Here is an 18,385-nt window from a genome sequence, read left to right on the forward strand (position 1 = left end):
GACGCCTCCATCTTCTTCTGGAACGGCCTCTTCACGCGCATGTGGGCTCTGCCATTTGGCCTCGAGCAGAGACAACTGCACACGTGGGCGGCCTTTTTTTGTGTGGCCATTTACGCAAGCATGCACAGTACACTCTGTACTCCGTTGAACTACAGGAGTGTACTGCACATGCTCGCGTAAATGGCCACAAACAAACGGCTGCCAGAACGTGAAGTCGGCCCTGCCCGAAGCCCGATGGCAGAGCCCACTTGCGCATGTATACAAGTTTAACTCCCAGTGCCGGAAGAAGACGTGTGAAGAGGCTATTCCAGAAGATAGAGGTGTCGCTGGAGATTTCTCTGGCAGCATTGATGACACCCCCAGTGCTGCGAGAGAACTCATTTGCATACCAAAGCAAACGTGATTTGTACCGAACGGTGGCACAGAGAAGACATTTAAAGGTAGGAGAGTAATAGGCTTTCTTAAGGTTATTCCTACATGTTAGTCAGAAACAAATTGCATTTTAATGATAGGATCCCTTTAAGGTGGAAGACTGGGGCAGAGTTTGCAGCAGGATTCAGTGACATCTGAGGACATTCTGAGATGCGTTCATGTCTATGGGGGGCTTCCAATCCGTTCTCGATGACACAGTTGATTATAAATTACTCCACATCATCAGAACGGATTGGAAGCCTCCATAGATATTAACGCATTAAAGATGTCACTATGAGTGTCCCACTGCAAACTCGGCCCCACACATGTATACTCGGCCTTAGTCTGATCCACGTCTTTGCCCACCGCGAATATCTACAGCTTATAGCAACCCGCGTACTACAGTTCCTACACACAGAGAACTAGATAGCGCTGTCATGTACGGCCCTTCTGTGCACAACTCCACATACAAACCTTCATTTTTATGTAAAAGATTTCATTCAACATAAACATATACTTACTGCTCACGTGAAGCTAAAGGGCCCGATTCGTGTTCAGGGGGGCTAAAAATAAAATTGCCTTGAATTTCTGGAATAACTGTGCAGAAGAGACGTAAAACTATATAAAAATATCAGGTGCAAATATTTAATTTATTCGATATACATCCTAGAGCTGATTGTGTTGGCTTTATGAAAATCATGATTATGTACAAACACGCACATATATATACACACACATACATATGTACAATATATATACAGCCATATGCATATATATACACACATATGTGTGGGTATATGGGGAAAATTAATACACAATATATATCTAGATACATGAGAATATATCTAGACATATGTATATACAGATGCATACATATACAATACAGTCTCTTTGATGGCAGTCTCTGCTGTAGGAGGCCTTCAACACAAGAAAGGATCCTAGAAAAAAGGGGGACGTGTCGCTGACCTACTTCGTTTTTTGCTCATGAGTATTAAATTTTTGCTTTTCGTTTCAGTAACTGGTCAGCGCTGGTTGGGTTACGTTTTCGGTACTGGTCATACACCTTCAATAGCCGCCATCATTCACCTTTACTCCTCCCGATTGTCCCCATATACATCCACGCTCGGCCGAGTGTGCATGTCTTCTCAATAGGGAGAAGGAATTAAGCTGCCGCCAGACAGGTGTGATGGCAGCGCGTCCATAAGCATTGGGTAGACCGAGAGCCGACATGTCCAATCTTTCCTGTGGGTGAGAGTCGGGACACCACCATACACACATGATGGTCGACTAGTCCCACCAAAAATGGAGGATAATGTGTAAGTCACCTTAAATCTACCATTGGCATGAGGAGAGCGATCATGACACTAGCCAGCCTTTGCAATGTACCCTTCAATGGATCGCACCGTTAAAAATGTATACAAAATTTAAAGAGGACCAGTTTGCACCCCTGACATGTCTGTTTTAGTAAATCTCTCAGGAATTCTAATTCGGAAATATTTTCTTAAAATTTTGCCTTGTGCCGTTCCTCTGTTATTCCTCCTGGAAACACATGTATATGTCAGGAGATATAATAACACAGTTACCAATTATAGTATATACTTCTAGGAGGAGTAACAGAGGGAAGGGAGAACTTGCAGTGGAATGCAGTTGGTTGACCCTTGGAGAGACATCCGAGTGCACTCTAGATTGGGGAACACAAGCATTACAAGGGAGTAAAGGGATCCTATCAGAGAAATCACATTTTTTCTCGGTCACACGTAGGAATAGCCTTAAGAAAGGCTATTCTTCTCCTACCTTTAGATGTCTTCTCCACGCCGCCGTTCGGAAGAAATCCTGGTTTTCGTCTGTATGCAAATGAGTTATCGCGCAGCATTGGGGGCGGTCCCCAGCGCTCAAACAGCACTGGAGGCATCCCCAATGCTGCAAGAGAAATCTCCAGCGACGCCTGCATTTTCTTGAGGAATGGCCTCTCCCCCTGTGTCTTCTTCCGAAGCTGGGTTTCAATCTTCTAGGCCTCAGGCAGAGCTGACTGCGCATACCCATGGCCACAAGAAAATGGCAACTTACACCAGCTGTGGCCCACAGATGCGCAGTCAGCTCTGCCCAAGGCCTAGAAGATTGAAACCCAAGACAGAAAAAGAAGGAAGGAGAGGTCGTTCCAGGCAAGACAGAGGCGGCGCTGGAGAATTCTCTCGCACTATTGGGGACGCCCCCAGTGCTGCGAGAGAACTCATTTGCATACTGAAAAGAACACGAATTTCTACCGAATGGCGGCGTGGAGAGGACATCTAAAGGTAGGAGAAGAATAGCCTTTCTTAAGGCTATTCCTATGTGTGATCGAGAAAAAAAATGTGATTTTAATGATAGGATCCCTTTAAACTTTAGGGTTCTATCAGTGCTATGTGTCAGGGTTCCGGATTGGTTCCGACTCCCGGTCATGTGATTGGAACCAAGACCTGACTCAATCAACCTCCTTACTCTCCTGTGTTTACTTGTACCATGGAAACTGCCCCAAGAGTACAGGTAATACTAGTGACCATGGGAGAGGAGGCAAAACGCAGATCAATTGGGGCGTTGGTTCTGATCATGTGACCCTGAATCAAAACCAGCACGGCCAGAACCTACCTTAGAAATAGGCAAAATGTAGTCCCTGGATATCCCCCTCTAACTAAAACAGACCTTTCAGGAGAGGGAACGGATCGTCTTCCAAATATTTCCACTAAATAATACAAACCTCTGCGAAATGAACGATATGCATAAAAGAGTCACAAAAGTTGTGCAGGAGAGAACGGCAGCCATTAAATTAATGCAAGATTTTTGACGTGAAAGTGCGATTTTTTTTGGGGGGTGGGGATTTTTTTTTTTAAAGTCTAACAGTAACAGAAATGAATCAGTGCATGAAATGTGATAATCCCCTCCCCAGACAGGGGGAAAAAAAAAAATTAAAAAATAATACTAATGCTTTATGGTTCAAAAAAACAAAAAAAAAGACGACTCTACTTTACAAGCTCACAAGTTCTTCCAAAAACAATTTTTTTTTTCCCATTAAAACAGCATGCTGGTAAAAGCGATGTGAGAGATGCTGTCATGCTGGCAGAATGACATTGGCAATATTTTTTTTCGTCCTTTAGTAAGGTAAGGCAGGGGGGGACTGTAATATTTATGCAATACAAAAGTTCCGCAGTGAGTTTGCTTTTCGCATAAATATTCGAGTTGGCCTGCTCCAGCACTCACGTCATCCGGATAGGTCAGGCAGGCCCCAGAGATTATGCCATGTAGATGAAGGTGTTGATATCGGACTCGTCTCTTCGGATGTATTTGTGTTCTATAAGCCATTCAATTTGTTCTTTTATCATTTTTTTCTGTGGCAAAAACATGTTTTTCAAAATTTCTACAAGTTCCGTCTGGAGCTGGGCGTTGGTGATTTTCTTCCTCATCTTCATGATCTGAATGATGGCCTCCTGGAGAGAGAGAAGCGTGCGGCTTTTAGGATTGACATGAAATATAAAACTGGAATACGCTCTTAGTTCTACTAAGTGATGACACATTTCAAGGGCATGTCCTCAGCTGACTGATCTCTATAAAGCAGGGGTGGGGCGCAGTACCGCCCCCGAGCAAGCGCTATGTAGAAATTGGCAACAAAGACACATTTAAAGGGATCCTATCATTAACACGTAGGAATAGCCTTAAGAAAGACTATTCTTCTCCTACCTTTAGATCTCTTCTTCGCGCCGCCATTCGGTAGAAATCCCGGTTTTCTTCGGTATGCAAATGAGTTCTCTCGCAGCAGTGGGGGTGTCCCCAATGCTGCGAGAGAACTTTCCAGCGCCGCCTCCATCTTCATCAGGAACAGCCCCTCCCTGTGTCTTCTTCCAGCGCTGGCTTCAAGCTTCTAGGTATCGGGCAGAGCCGACTGCTCATGCCCGCCAGGTGTAAGCAGCCATTTTCTTGTGGTTGCTTACACAGTAAGCGGCCACAAGAAAATGGCCATGCACATGTGCAGTCGGCTCTGCCCAAGGCCTAATGGCAGACCTGACTGCGTATGCGTAGAAGCTTGACCCCCAGTGCCAGAAGAAGACGCGTGAATAAACACCCCTCACATTTCCTGTCCAAAACTCTTAGCAACATGATCAGCGCTGTTCTGCCCCCACGTACCTGTGTCCTCAGTATCCGCAGCTGCACAATGCCTTCATTTTCCTCCTCCCTCATCCTCTCCGTGGTCAGCTGTAAGCGGCCGATCAAATTGATCTTCCCTCTTTTCTGAACTTTTCCATTTTTTCTACAAGAAACCAAAGTCAGGATTGTGAAGAGGAGTCACATAGAGGTAACAGCATGGAGGATCACTCCTGTAGCTCTGACACTTGTTGTGTCTCCCACAGACTGTTCTTCTCTGGCAGCAGGATTCTCCCAATGTTGCGGCATTTATTTTTCAGCTTGCTTAAAGAGGACCTTTCATGGTCCGTGGCACAGGCAGTTCTATATACTGCTGGAAAGCCGACAATGGCTTTCCCGATCTGTGCCCTGGGTAAAGAGCTATCGGTCCCAGTACCGTAGCTTTTCACTGTCAGAAGGGCGTTCTTGACAGCCTATCGCGCTGTACAGTGTGAGCGGGGAGGAACGCCCCCTCCCTCTTCTCACAGTGCTCGTCTATAGACGAGTACTATCAGGAGGGGAGGGGGCGTTCCTCCCCGCTCACACTGTACGGCACGATAGGCACTGCTGTGCAGAAGGACGTACCTGACTGACTGTCAGGAACGCCCTTCTGACTGTAAAGAGCTATGGTACCGGGACCGATAGCTCTTCACCCGGGGCACAGATCGGGAAAGCTGACAGTTTGCTGAATTCAGAGCACTGTTGGCTTTCCAGCGGTATATAGAACTGCCTGTGCCCCAAACAATGAAAGGTCCTCTTTAAGCCGAGATGCTTTACAGTGGATGTAAATGTGTGTACGTCATGCTTTCAGTGGTGTGAAATATGTCTAATGGCTAATGACTAATTTAAGGGGGTTATCTAGTTTCTAACATTGATGGGCGATCCTTAGGAAATCTATGGCACAGGGCTGCAGTACCCACACTTTCTGCTGTACAATAAGTGGGCCATGCAGCTTGCGGTATGTAAACATATCCTCATAGGCCTATAAGTCCAGCTTCTCATCACTCCTTATAGTTGTGTGATGCATCAGCACTGCGTAACATGGGCAGCTAGAGACTGTACTATATCTACCTGCTGGGGCAGTCCAATTCTCCTTCTCTCTATATTCTCCTAATATAAGAAACTAGAAATCTATAGTTAGAGGTCAGCTCCATCTACATAGTTGTGTCACATGAACAGTTAGTTACTTAAAAAAAAAAAAAAAAAAAAAGGTTGGCAGTAGGAGGCGGATTTTGACAGCGGATTTCACCTCAAAATCCGCCTCCATACAATGGTGGTCTATGGAGACCACTTGCGTTCTTTTTTTCCGCTAGCGGCTGCCCTTTCTTCAGGCGGCTTCCGCGGAAGTGTTTAACGGGTCTATATATTATCTGCAATTATGGACCAGTGGATAATATATTACAAGCAACTACAATTGTGCGCATGAAGCCTTACAGTATTTTTGAATGAAAAGAACGTCATTGTGCCTATTCCTCTGACAAGTAAAATATCATAGGAAGGATCGCTTTGCAACAGTGATGCAGAGCTTACTGGGAGAACAAACAGTGCTTTTGTCCACGATGATCGACATGTAACCAACTTATACCGTACAGCGGCCATTGGTGCTGCTGTGTACCTGCCAGTACAACGTAAGCTGGATGATGGCGGGCGCTATTACTTTACACATTAGGCAAGTCTTTTTTCTTATTTGCAGCATTCTCCTAGAATCACATGTTGTAATTTTAGATAAGACGGTCAGGAGGGTTTGATCTAAACAATTGTTGTCATGCAGACATTGAAGAGTTGGTCTAATATAACATCACACGTTTTCCTTCTGTTATTTATGACAATGCCCAACCCTCCATTGCAGTACTTACATTAAGCTGAACTCCTGGTTCACAGAGAACAAGGTACCTTCAGCGAAGTCTTTTGGAGAGTTAACTTGTGGTTCATAGGACAGAACTTGTCTTTTCAATTTGGGAAAGGCTACTAGTGACTGAATGAAGAGAAAAGATCAGTGTTAGACACAAGGCCATTCTAGACAAAAGGAAAGAGTTACTAATAAAGCACAAGAAGAAACAAGAACGTACCCAGAGAGTCCTCCTCAGCTCCGCGTCGGGTAATTCTGTGGCTAACTTAAGATTCTCAAAACTGATTTTTTCTTTAGGCCTTTGATTCCAAGCAAATAAAACCGCAAGCTGAAACGTGGTCACCTCCAGGTCGTACTGTCCTACCTCGTTCTTAAACGTTATCTGCAAAGTTATAGAACGCTATTTAGTGGTATTACATAGAACTGTCAGACAGGACACCCTATATTTAATGGGGGCCTAAATAGTAAAGGGAGGTGGCCGAGAAAACTAACCATTACAATTCTCCTGTTGTGTGCCTAGTGCTGGCCTCGGTGACATTACATCCATAGTGATGTGACAACTTATAGACAAGGCAGCTGCAGGCCACGGTGACATTACACCAATAGTCACACAGAGTACCGGTGCACTCCCTATAGCCATGCTCCTGAGCTTAATAAGATTTTGCAGGACTTCTACACTGATGACGTATCCTTAGGAATAGTCCTCAATATCTGATTCATGGGGTCCAAAGCCCTTCAGCTGGTTGTAGAGTCTGCAAGTTTCACGCGAAGTGATGCGGCCTCTGCACAGAATACTAAGCATGGTGCAAAACATCATGTAACTGTTCTTGGGATTACAGCTCAGCCGCATTCAATCGGCCGATGAACATGACCTTATAAGAACTGTAGAGCAGTGGGAGTTATACATGTTAGGCCCCTACCAATCATATCCTGATGACATATCCCAAGGATATGTTGCTGATATACAAGTTCTATAAAACCCTGTTAAGCCCTCAGCACTGCCGCTGTACACAACTCTCTGCCTCCCTGCACATTTAATAGCCGCTGTGCTCGGTATTGCAGCTGACAAAGCCAGCACACTGAAGCCCCTTCAATCTGCAGATCCATAGGGTGGACAGACCAACAAAATTGAAAAAACCCTCTTAAAAGGGATTCTACCATTAAAACCTCTTTTTTTGTGGATAAGACGTCGGAATAGCCTTTAGAAAGGCTATTCGTCTCTTACCTTTATATGTGATCTCCGGCGCGCCGTTTCTTAGAAATGCCTGTTTTTACCGGTATGCAAATTAGTTCTCTGGCAGCGCTGGGGGTGGGCCCCACTGCTGCTCGAGAACACGATCCTGTGACGCCTCTATCTTTGGCTGGATCCTCCCATTCTCTGTCGTCTTCCTCCTGCGTCACCTCCGACGCCTGCGCAGTTGGCTCTGCCAGTGAGACACCAGCAGAGCCGAGTGCAAATGCCGACCGGCAGCCATTTTTGGGAGGCCGCTCTTGCTCTTGTAGTTCAATGCAGGAGCGGCCTCCCAAAAATGGCTGCCGGTCAGCATTTGCACTCGGCTCTGCTGGTGTCTCACTGGCAGAGCCAACTGCGCAGGCGTTGGAGGTGACGCAGGAGGGAGACGACAGAGAAGGGAAGGATCCAGCCGAAGATAGAGGCGTCGCAGGATCGTGTTCTCAAGCAGCAGTGGGGACGCCCCCATTGCATTTTCAGCGCTGGGGCCCACCCCCATCGTTGTGAGAGAACCAATTTGCATACCAGTAAATAACGGTATTTCTAAGGAACGGCGGAGATCACATCTAAAGGTGAGAGACAGATAATCTTTCTAAAGACTATTCCAACGTCTTATCCACAAAAAAAAAAAAAAAAAAAGGTTTTAATGGTAGAATCCCTTTAAGTAAAACATTTTGGAAATTCCATATAGACCTTTGGCAGGAGGACACACAGATGCTGGAGGTAGTCTTCTATCATTACATACTTACAATGCCATTTGACATCAAATGGTGCCAGTGCAGTTTTCTTCCGCTGTGGTTTTTCTTGTAGAATTCCTCCACTTCAGGAATAAGGTCTTCCAGCTCAGTGGGTAAGGATACAAAGACTTTCTCAGAGCTTCTTGACCAAGCACCAGCATTTAGAATTTTAATATTCACAGAATCAGCTGAAATAACAAAGGGTTACAATAATGGAGACAAGAAAGCAGGTTTAAGACTAAGATCCCATCTACATTGGAGACTACGCCACAGAAACCGCCAGAGAGAAAAAACCTGCACAGAGGGCTTTTCTCGCCACCGCTTTCGGCATGGGGTCTGCTGGTGTCCATGGGTAACTGCTGTTTTAGTGGTCTGGGTCTACGTTGTTTGGGAGAGCCCAAGACAGATGGGAACCTAGCCCAATACACTGGCAAATACTGGAGATCTGATGTTGGTTGCAAATAAGGATCAATGGGGCATAATGGATAGTGTCACTACGGTAGCATCTCCTGTATAGTATATCACTATAGCCATTGTATTTGTATGGTCACTGTGATTTGTACGTTATGTAGCCGCCATATTTACCAACTGAACACTACTGTAGTTTGTAACGTGACAAAGTGTGGTCAAGTGTGTCAATGCCAACAATCACAGGCTGGACATCGCTCAAACATCTCCTACCTGGAAGTGCTAATTTATTATTTTTATGCATTTCCTTAAAAGCCTGATTTAAGTCTTCAGAAACTTTAATGTCTTGGAACATTCGAGCCAGTTTGTTGACATAATCTGCTGGCATGCCGACTTCCTGCAGAGAAAACATGACAAATCTGTAATAAAACAATAAATCTTTGGATGTAATAACACATTTATTACAGAATCGACGATCTAAATGACAAATCCGGTCTCCATGAAGCAGAGATAAAGAATGTAGCGGCATGCGTCATATAAACTTTATGGGGAGTGAAAAGCACTTACAGTATAGAGTGCCAAGATGAAGATACATGGGAGTGGAAATGTGCCGAAAAAATAAAAGCAATACTGGAATACCCTTGTCTTAAGATAACGCCCCCTGTCCGAACATCCTATAAGGAGTTACAGATGTCAGAGAGATCAGTGCAGGGGCTGGTGCCGCATTGTAGGAGTATATAAGCAACTCACATTCCAGCAGATTTGAGCCGTCTTACTTGGATAATCATTCACTTCAATGGTCACCATGCAGTTCCACATTATAAACTGCAGGGGGCACTGCAGGAGAAGTGCCTACATGGGCGCAATTTCTACCAGCCAATTATACATGACACAGTTGGTACAGGCAATGGGAACACTCCTGCCACAAATGCTATAGAGACCAAACAACCTGGCGTACTCCCAACATACACATCCGATAGAAGGCTCATATATCGCTTTGTGAACACCACCCAACGCTGGACAATTCTGGTAAAACTGGGTGATAATGTTTTTGGGACTTCAGCAGACTTGGATGACCGTGTCTGTGTTTACCCTTAGGAGGCGCTGCCATCAGACAACATGACCAATTAACGTCAGAACTTCTATGGCTAAAGGGGCTTTCCGGGCAAAAAAATGATTTCTAAAAAAGGTCTGTTAGAGCTATTAATGGGTTAATAAGGGCACACAAATACCCTTAGCAGTGTTTTAAGTGATTTCTGGCTTTCTCTGGGAGCTCCTGGTGTCCTCTGCATTTGTTTACGTGGTAGCTTCCTGCTGTCTTAGGGTGCATTCACACTACGGAACGCCAGCGTGTATCACAGCCGTACACGCCGGCGTTACAGCAGGGCTGCCGGACACTTCCCATTCATTTCTATGGGAGCCGGCATGCGAGCGCTCCCCATAGAAATGAATGGAAAAAAGCAGTCCATTCATTTCTATGGGGAGCACTCGCATGCCGGCTCCCATAGAAATGAATGGGAAGTGTCCGGCAGCCCTGCTGTAACGCCGGCGGCGTGTACGGCTGTGATACACGCTGGTGTTCCGTAGTGTGAATGCACCCTTAGCCTACAACTACCATGATGCATTGCAGTTCACTCAGATCCCCCCCCTTACACCCCCCCCTCCCGTTTCCCTAGCTAGCCTGCAGACCACAAGCCCCATCTAGATACCTAATTTAATCCCCCAACACCCATACTTACCTGTCTTCTCGTCCTGGAGATGACTTTGAGGTGCCTCTGTCCCCTCTTCTGACTCTTCCCCTGGGATCCAAAAGCGCATGCGCAATAGAATGCTGGCAGAAGCCACGCATGCACAATAGAACGCCGGCAGAAGCCACGCCTGTGCAATAGAACGCCAACAGAAGCCACGCATGTGCAATAGAACGCCGACAGAAGCCACGCATGTGCAATAGAACGCCGACAGAAGCCACGCATGTGCAATAGAACGCCGGCAGAAGCCACGCATGTGCAATAGAACGCCGGCAGAAGCCACACTTGCACAATACAACGCCGGCAGAAGCCACGCATGGGCAATAGAACGCCGGAAGAAGCCACGCATGGGCAATAGAACGCCGGAAGAAGCCATGCATGGGCAATAGAACGCCGGCAGAAGCCACGCATGCGCAATAAAACACCGGCAGAAGCCACGTTTCCCTTGTGAAGGAAGTGACGGCCAGCAGAAGAGGAAAATCAGGCATATGGGTAAATATAATTTTTTTTTTTTTTTTTAAAGGGAGCATATTAGAAATTATAGCAGGGAGGGGATTTAGTATAAGGGTCAAGTTTTAATTTATCCCAGAAAACCCCTTTAATTGCAGCTCGCTCCTTGAAGTGTGAAAAGGATATGCAAATGTCAAGGCTATGGCCTGCTGTGAGGAAGCCTAAGAAAAAACGCTGAGCCTTGCCTACCACAAGCAAGCTGTGTCTCAGGCTGGAGTGTAAGTGATATTTTATCTTACCCTGAGCCATTCAACCATGTTCTCCTCAATTTCACTGTCAGCAGATATGTCCAGGATGAGACGTCTGGTAAGGTGAGCTTTGTGGTATCTCATGAAGACGTCTTTGTTCTGAACATATTTTAGCACCAGCAGCTGGAAGAAGCAGAAACGTCATAGTTATAAGTAATCCATACAAAAAAAATAAATAAATAAAATTATTTATATAAAATAAAATTTGCAGTAGAAAGGAAGGATTCTGCTATAGAGTACACGGCCTCAGGATTTTCAGGCTAGATATCAGTGTAGCCGGCAGTGTCTGTTCTTTTAGGATTGGGGTGCTTTGTGGTTGTTACGTTTATTATGTGACTAATAGCATGGCTTTCATTCCCAGTGACTTGAGTGTGTTCATGAAGAGTAGCATTATTTCTGGCCACTATATCCATTTCTTCTACATTATGTAACAGTATTCCCCCTTGCAAGCTCTGTCTGCAGGTTTAATCTAGTTGCCATACAATGCACACAGTGCACAGAGAAGAATTTGTTCAGTAGTGGTCCCAGAACAAATTCAGCCTATACAGAGAAGTACTAACCTGTACCGATGTGAATAAAGCACTTGGGATGTGATACAAATCTCCTATTTAACTCCAGCATAACACTACAATCTGTTTCTCTTGCTCTCTAAGGCCTCGTTCACATCAGCGTTGGTATTCCGTCGGGGGAAGACCAAATACAATTTACTTTCCTGCCCACATGATTCGTGCGTGCAACGCGCAGCAAGCACATGAACCAGGGCCGGCGTCAGCGCACGGCATAGTCGGGCAAGTGCCGGGGCCCTCAGAGCCTCTGGGGGCCCCCCGGCACTTGCCCACCCCAGCACTTGCCTGTCCCGATTTCAGCTCATCGGCGTCCGTCGGACACCGATGAGCTGAATACATAGGCGAATAAAGCAGGAGCTGTCACAGCTCAGCTCCTGCTTTAACACTGCACTCCTGCTTCTGCATTTGTAGGCGCGATGTGATGACGTCACATCGGCCTACAACTATATGAGTGGAGTGAGAGCGGCGGGGGAGCATTGGAAGGTGAGTGTTTGTGTTAAACATTAAGGTGAAACATAATGAAGGGGGTCCATGAAACTGAGGGCAAATGGAGGGGGAGGAGAACGGCATGACACTGGGGCAGATGAACGGGGGGGGGAGAATGGCATGACACTGGGGCAGATGAACGGGGGGGAGAGGATGATGGCATGACACTGGGGCAGGTGAAGAAGGGGGGGGGGGAGAACGGCATGAAACTGGGGACAGAGATGGAGGTGGTTGACATGAAACTGGGGGCAGAGGAAGGGTGTATATGAAGCTGGGGGAGAGATGGAGGGGGGCATATAATTTATGGGTGACTGTAGGAGGATTATACTGTGTGGGAGCACATGAAAAATGAATGAGAATGGGCGGAGTCAACATAAAAGCGTGCGGAGCTAAATTTGCCGCGGCACGCAGAATGTGCCGCACATTTCTTTCTACTCTTCAAAAAGTTAGGAGGTATGGTGGGGCCCACTGAGGCTCTATCGCCCAAGGGCCCATAAAAACCTGGAGCAGGCCCTGACATGGACCCTATTATAGTCTGTGGGGTCCATGCGCTTTCACTGCACAGTGCTTGCCGTTGCGTTCGGTATTCCTTTCGGGGGATCCCCATGCGGACTCCCCCGAACGGAATACCAAAAGCAGATGTGAACGAAGGGTAACCCTGGCTGACTCCTACAGACGTGTAATCTGAGTCATGTGAACTGAAATCTGCCTTGATACTGATACAGCAGAATTTTCATCCTCAATTTGGTTTAGTAGATGGAAAGGGAGAAGGGAAAGAAACCAAGAGCTGAAAGAAGCATTCCTCTCTGATAAGAACGATTACAACGTTTCTGACAATTGCCTGTACTATTCATTTATGGAATCTTTGATGAAACTATAAAGTGAACCCCCTCCCCCAGAAAAAAAAAAGCTCCAAACAAATGCTTAACTGCATCTTACCACTTCCTTCAACTTGGCTTCAATTTCTTCAGAAGTCAGTTTTTTACTGAGCGGAGTTTTCCGTAACAACATATCACAGTAGTTAGCGAGTAATTCGGGACACTTTGATTCTGGCTGTGTTTTCAATCCCACCCTATAAAAACAAAAAACACAAAAAAAAAAGAAGAAAAAAGTTGATTTTACAGCTTGGGTGGATCATACAGAGGAAATTTTCCCAATTGAAGCCGAATTTTTCCACTTGACCAAATTCAGGGGATATTTTTCTGCCTTCCATTTACCTCAATGGGAGTTATGAGGCAGAATCCACCTGAAGATCGAGCATGAGGTTTATTTTTTCCCCTATCTGAAAAAAAATCAGTGTCTGCCCCCCACCACCCCAATTAGTACGATTAGAAGCGGGGGTCAGGCAGAATTCGGCACTTATGGTATTTTGGTATTGTTAGATCCCTGTCAAACTGATATTAATGACTTATCCTAAGAATAGGTCGTCAATATATCTTAGTCCCAAAAAACCCTTTAATAAAACCACCACCAGACCTCACTTAGTGTCCAGAGACATAACATTTTACAGTAAAACTTTACCCTTTCTGCTTCAGTGGCAGCTCCAGCTTAAATATTGTAGCATCATTCACCACAGCCTTATATGCCTGAAATACATACAACAAAATAAAATCAATACAAATGCAAGATACTGAATATTTTGCCTTTTTTTCTGCACCTGAAGATGGCGCTAGGCAGCCTGCAAGCATTTTATTCATTATTAGAGATGAGCGAACACTGTTCGGATCAGCCGATCCGAACAGCACGCTCCCATAGAAATGAATGGAAGCACCTGTGATGCTGACTTTGCCGGCAGCCGGCGTCACAGGTGCTTCCATTCATTTCTATGGGTGCATGCTGTTCGGATCGGCTGATCCAAACAGTGTTCGCTCATCTCTATTCATTATCCCTATATTATTGTGGTAAAACGTTAATAGCTATGAACAGTACTAGGCACAGAGTAGATAACAGGAACTGGGCAGAACAGGAAGTCTGTGGAGTGTAATTTCAGCCAATAGCAGCAGAGCAGGAAGTGATGTCATAGGGGCAGTAACACACAGCAGAAGTTATGGTATTCCTTAAAGTTCCATAATTTTGCTCTCCCTCCCATCTGTACAATTAAGCAGGTTTGGGGATAGTCTGTCACCAAGATAACCGGTCACCATGAAAATGCTGTGTAATATGCAGGAAGGATGATATAGAGCAGGAGGAGCAGAGCCATTTTATATACAGTTTTTGCGAAAGGACTCTGCGTAACCTGTCATTTATTTCCCAGTTGTGTCTATGTCAAAATAGAGTCCAGTGGGCGGTCCTAACAGTGACCTACAGGTAATCACTTTTAGAACCGCCCATTGGACTCGGTACTTCTTCTTGGCATACAAATTGAGAAATAAATATAAATGACAAGTTATACTGAAGCTTTTACCATAAAACTATATATTATTTTGCTCATTTCCTCCCGTTCTATAACACGTTACCTGCGAATTACATAGCATTGGGGAAATGGCTCATAGCTAGAATGCATTTCCCACTTCGTCTACGCCAGATTTCTACTCAGAAGCGTCATTTCTATTGCAAACTGCAGACACACAAGTTATATCCAATGTGCCCCATAGTGTATACAACAACTAAAAACATTTGGGGACCAGATTGAAAGAATTGACAAAAACTTGCCTTGTCCCGAGCGGTAAGAAACCTCGGATCATCTTGAAATGCTTCTTTAACTAATTTGCTAAACCTATTAAACAAGGTGAGTAATTGTTCTACGTATTTCTCCGAATCCTTGTAAAAGAAAAGACAAAAACAGTCATAGAAATATTCCACCGCACATTAGTTTTGCTCCCCTAGATTCTAAGATCACAGAAACACAAATGCAGCTTATTCTCCATCCACAATTGTTCTAACCTTGACATTACAGGAATTAGCAGCGGATACTCACTGTAGTAATGGTTTCTGCAGCTGCCACCATATCGGCTAATCCCGCGCTCACAATGTGTTCTTCCAAGTCTTTTAACATTGGCTCGATTCCATTAGGAACTTTATCCATCAAGGAAAACATTAAATGCAATTCTAAAAATAAGTCAAAAGGAGACTCATCATATAGAGGGCACTGCAGACGGACATTTTATGGGACAGACTGTAGACAGTAGGTCATGTGACAGAGTTGGAGCAGCTGCCATCTGCAAATGTAATGAATGGTGTGCGGGGACTGGGGTGTACATTGGCCATATTACTCCCAGGCCAATAAGTCTTGAATTTGGAATAAAGCCTTTTTTTTTTTCTTTTTTTTTTTTTTTTTTATAATAATCTACTACCGGTCTATGAATGTCATTATACAGTCCAGGTCACACACAGGTCTGACCCCAACACTATGGCACTTGACACACGTGTACGGCTGCTTTGTCTTTGTAGTTCCACTTACTTTCCGTTTCATTGCGCTTGATCATCCCTTGGCACTCGGCTAAAATAGTCTCTTTGAAGGACGTTACAAGGGCGTTCACACAACACTCCATCAGCTGTCAGGTCAAACATAGAAGTTACTATTCTAAACAATTAGGTTTTTACAACATTTTGCACAACAAAAATAGAATATCGCAAAAACTGTTTTTTTTTTTTTTTTTCTGGCTTCCAAACCCCATAATTTTAGTTTTCCCTTCACAGGACCATATGAGGGCATAAGGTTTGCGGGACAAAATTGCTTTTCATAACGGTACAATGTACTGGGAAGTAAGAAAAAAATTGAGAATGGGGTGGAATTGGAGAAAGTGGATTTGTGCGACTTTCTTATGTGGTTCCTTTTCACGTCGTTCACTTTGTAGGTAAAATGCCTTGTCACTTGTATACTATTTTGGTACTATTCAGGGGATACCTAATTTACCGTATATACTCGAGTATAAGCCGACCTTTTCAGAACATTTTTCATGCTCTCCTCGGCTTATACACGAGTCAGGGTGCATGGAGCACAGAAAACTGGAAGGACCTGGAAGGGGGAGGTCCTTTAGTGCTACTGCTCTGTGATTGGCTTGTCATGAGGTCACGTGACTGTGATGTCATCAAAGGTCCTGTAGCCAGGGTCGGACTGGCCCGCCGGAGCACCCGACTATATAGAAGCACTGGTCAGGGGCCCGATCGGGATGTCAGAGGGTGGTTCGGGCCCCTGTCCAGTGCATTTGCATTGATAAACTGAGCGATGCTGCTAGTGGCAGGGGCTGGAACAGTAAGCTCGGGGCCCCAGGCTGCTGGCAGCGCTGTAATGAATAAAGAAGCACGGCTCCCAGGGCCCCGACACTTACACAGAGGCCTCCTGCCAGTGCAATCTTAGGAAGCGATCTCTCTGCAAGCCGGGACTTTCCCCCCTCCCCCTCCTCTTCAGAGTGAGTCATCACTTACATCGGCCCGTGTGGGGACAGAGGAGTCTGCTGCTGCTGCTTCACAAATGTGAGTATATTTTTTTCTTTTTTTTTGGTAAAATGTAATGTTTAATATGTATGTGTGTACATTTGTTTAACCCTTAAGTCCTATCATGGTGTCTATCATACACCATTACCATACACATATCACTATGATAGACACCATGATAGTACTTAAGGGTTGAAGCATGTGTCTTGTATACTGTGTGAGGACTGTATGTTTGTATACAGGTATGTGTGTGTATATACAGTATGCTATAATAATGTGTGAGTGTATGTATATATGTTAGTATATATGGTATATGAAGGTATATAAATGTGTATATGCTAGATATAGATAGATAGGAGATTAGATAGATAGATAGGAGATAGATGGATAGGGAGATAGATAGATAGATAGATAGATAGATAGATAGATAGATAGGAGATAGATGGATAGGGAGATAGATAGATAGATACATGTATGTATATATATATATATGTGTGTGTGTGTGTGTGTGTGTGTGTGTGTGTGTGTGTGTGTGTGTGTGTGTGTGAGTATATATGAATGTATATGTATGAGTGTGTAGGTACATGTTGCAGTTTTTGGAAATCGCAGCACTTATACCTATGGAAACACCTACAGTGTCCCTATAGGTATAATGGAAGCAGAAAGTCCTGAGAGGAAACCTCTGTAGAGTTTCTGCAAAAAGCGCTGCAGGAAAACTGACATGTTGCCGCCGGGGGTTTTCCTGCAGCGCTTTTTTGCTGCGGGACGCTGTGTTAGGTCTTATCCTTATAGTATAATGTACAGTATATTGAGATGTTAAGGAGGAGCTCTTACCACCTGGGGCACATGCGGTTTTATATACCGCTAGAAAGCAGACAGTGCGCTGAATTCAGTGCAGCTTTCCTGTTCTGTGCCCCCGGTGAAGAGCTATCGGTCCCGGTACTGTAGCTCTTCACTGTCAGAAGGGCGTTTCTTACAGTCAGTCAGGAACATCCTTCTTCCCAGCAGCGCCTATTGTGCTGTACTATGAGATCGGGGAGGAACGCCCCCTCCCCTCCTGATAATGCTCATCCATAGACGTGTACTGGGGGGAGGTAGCGTTCCTCACCGCTCAACATCATCACTAGGCGGTAAGCAACGCCCCCTCACACAGTACAACGCAATAGACGCTACTGTGAGGAAGGGCGTTACTGATTGACTGTCAGGAACGCCCTTCTGACAGTGAAGAGCCACGGTACCGGCACCGATAGCTCTTCACCCGGGGCACAGAACGTGAAAGCTGCACTGAATTCAGCACACTGTCGGCTTTCTAGCGGTGTATTAAACCGCATGTGCCCCAAATGGTGAAAGGTCCTCTTTAAGGATTAGACGCAACAGTGAGACGCAGTGTTTTTCATTGAGCTTTTGTCCCCAGCTCCCCACTATCCTCCTGCCTGTGTCTGTTCAGTCTCATGGCCTTATTTCTGGAAATCCTGTATCTAATTGGTTTCAGTGGTCCCATGAGGTGCAGGACTCCCAGCAAGGAGGCGCCGGCACAAGACTAAATGGACACTGGCGGCGGACAATGGAGCAATGGGGACAGGTGAAGGCACTTTTTATTTTTTTATTTTACACCTCCCGCCAGGCACATGGGTTGATCCAATTCCTGGACAAATCTTTAAA

The 18,385-nt window shown here is 45.2% G+C and overlaps 1 protein-coding gene across 1 annotated transcript in view; it reads right to left on the minus strand.

Annotated features, from left to right (window-relative positions):
• Window positions 1–282: 282 nt before the first annotated feature.
• CUL5 (cullin 5) overlaps window positions 283–18,385 on the minus strand; it is a 41,819-nt gene continuing 23,716 nt past the window's right edge. Inside the window, exons 8-19 of the mRNA XM_075266121.1 lie at window positions 15,747–15,840; window positions 15,264–15,394; window positions 14,999–15,106; window positions 13,868–13,932; window positions 13,286–13,418; window positions 11,286–11,417; window positions 9,062–9,185; window positions 8,393–8,568; window positions 6,633–6,794; window positions 6,420–6,538; window positions 4,567–4,690; window positions 283–3,872 (exon numbers count right to left, since the gene is read on the minus strand). Of these exons, the coding sequence (XP_075122222.1) occupies window positions 3,678–3,872; window positions 4,567–4,690; window positions 6,420–6,538; window positions 6,633–6,794; window positions 8,393–8,568; window positions 9,062–9,185; window positions 11,286–11,417; window positions 13,286–13,418; window positions 13,868–13,932; window positions 14,999–15,106; window positions 15,264–15,394; window positions 15,747–15,840 (1,563 nt within the window). The 3' untranslated portion in view covers window positions 283–3,677. The remainder of the gene's footprint in view (window positions 3,873–4,566; window positions 4,691–6,419; window positions 6,539–6,632; window positions 6,795–8,392; window positions 8,569–9,061; window positions 9,186–11,285; window positions 11,418–13,285; window positions 13,419–13,867; window positions 13,933–14,998; window positions 15,107–15,263; window positions 15,395–15,746; window positions 15,841–18,385) is intronic.

The sequence above is a fragment of the Leptodactylus fuscus genome, chromosome 2, assembly GCF_031893055.1.
Source record: "Leptodactylus fuscus isolate aLepFus1 chromosome 2, aLepFus1.hap2, whole genome shotgun sequence".
NCBI classification, from domain to species: domain Eukaryota; kingdom Metazoa; phylum Chordata; class Amphibia; order Anura; family Leptodactylidae; genus Leptodactylus; species Leptodactylus fuscus.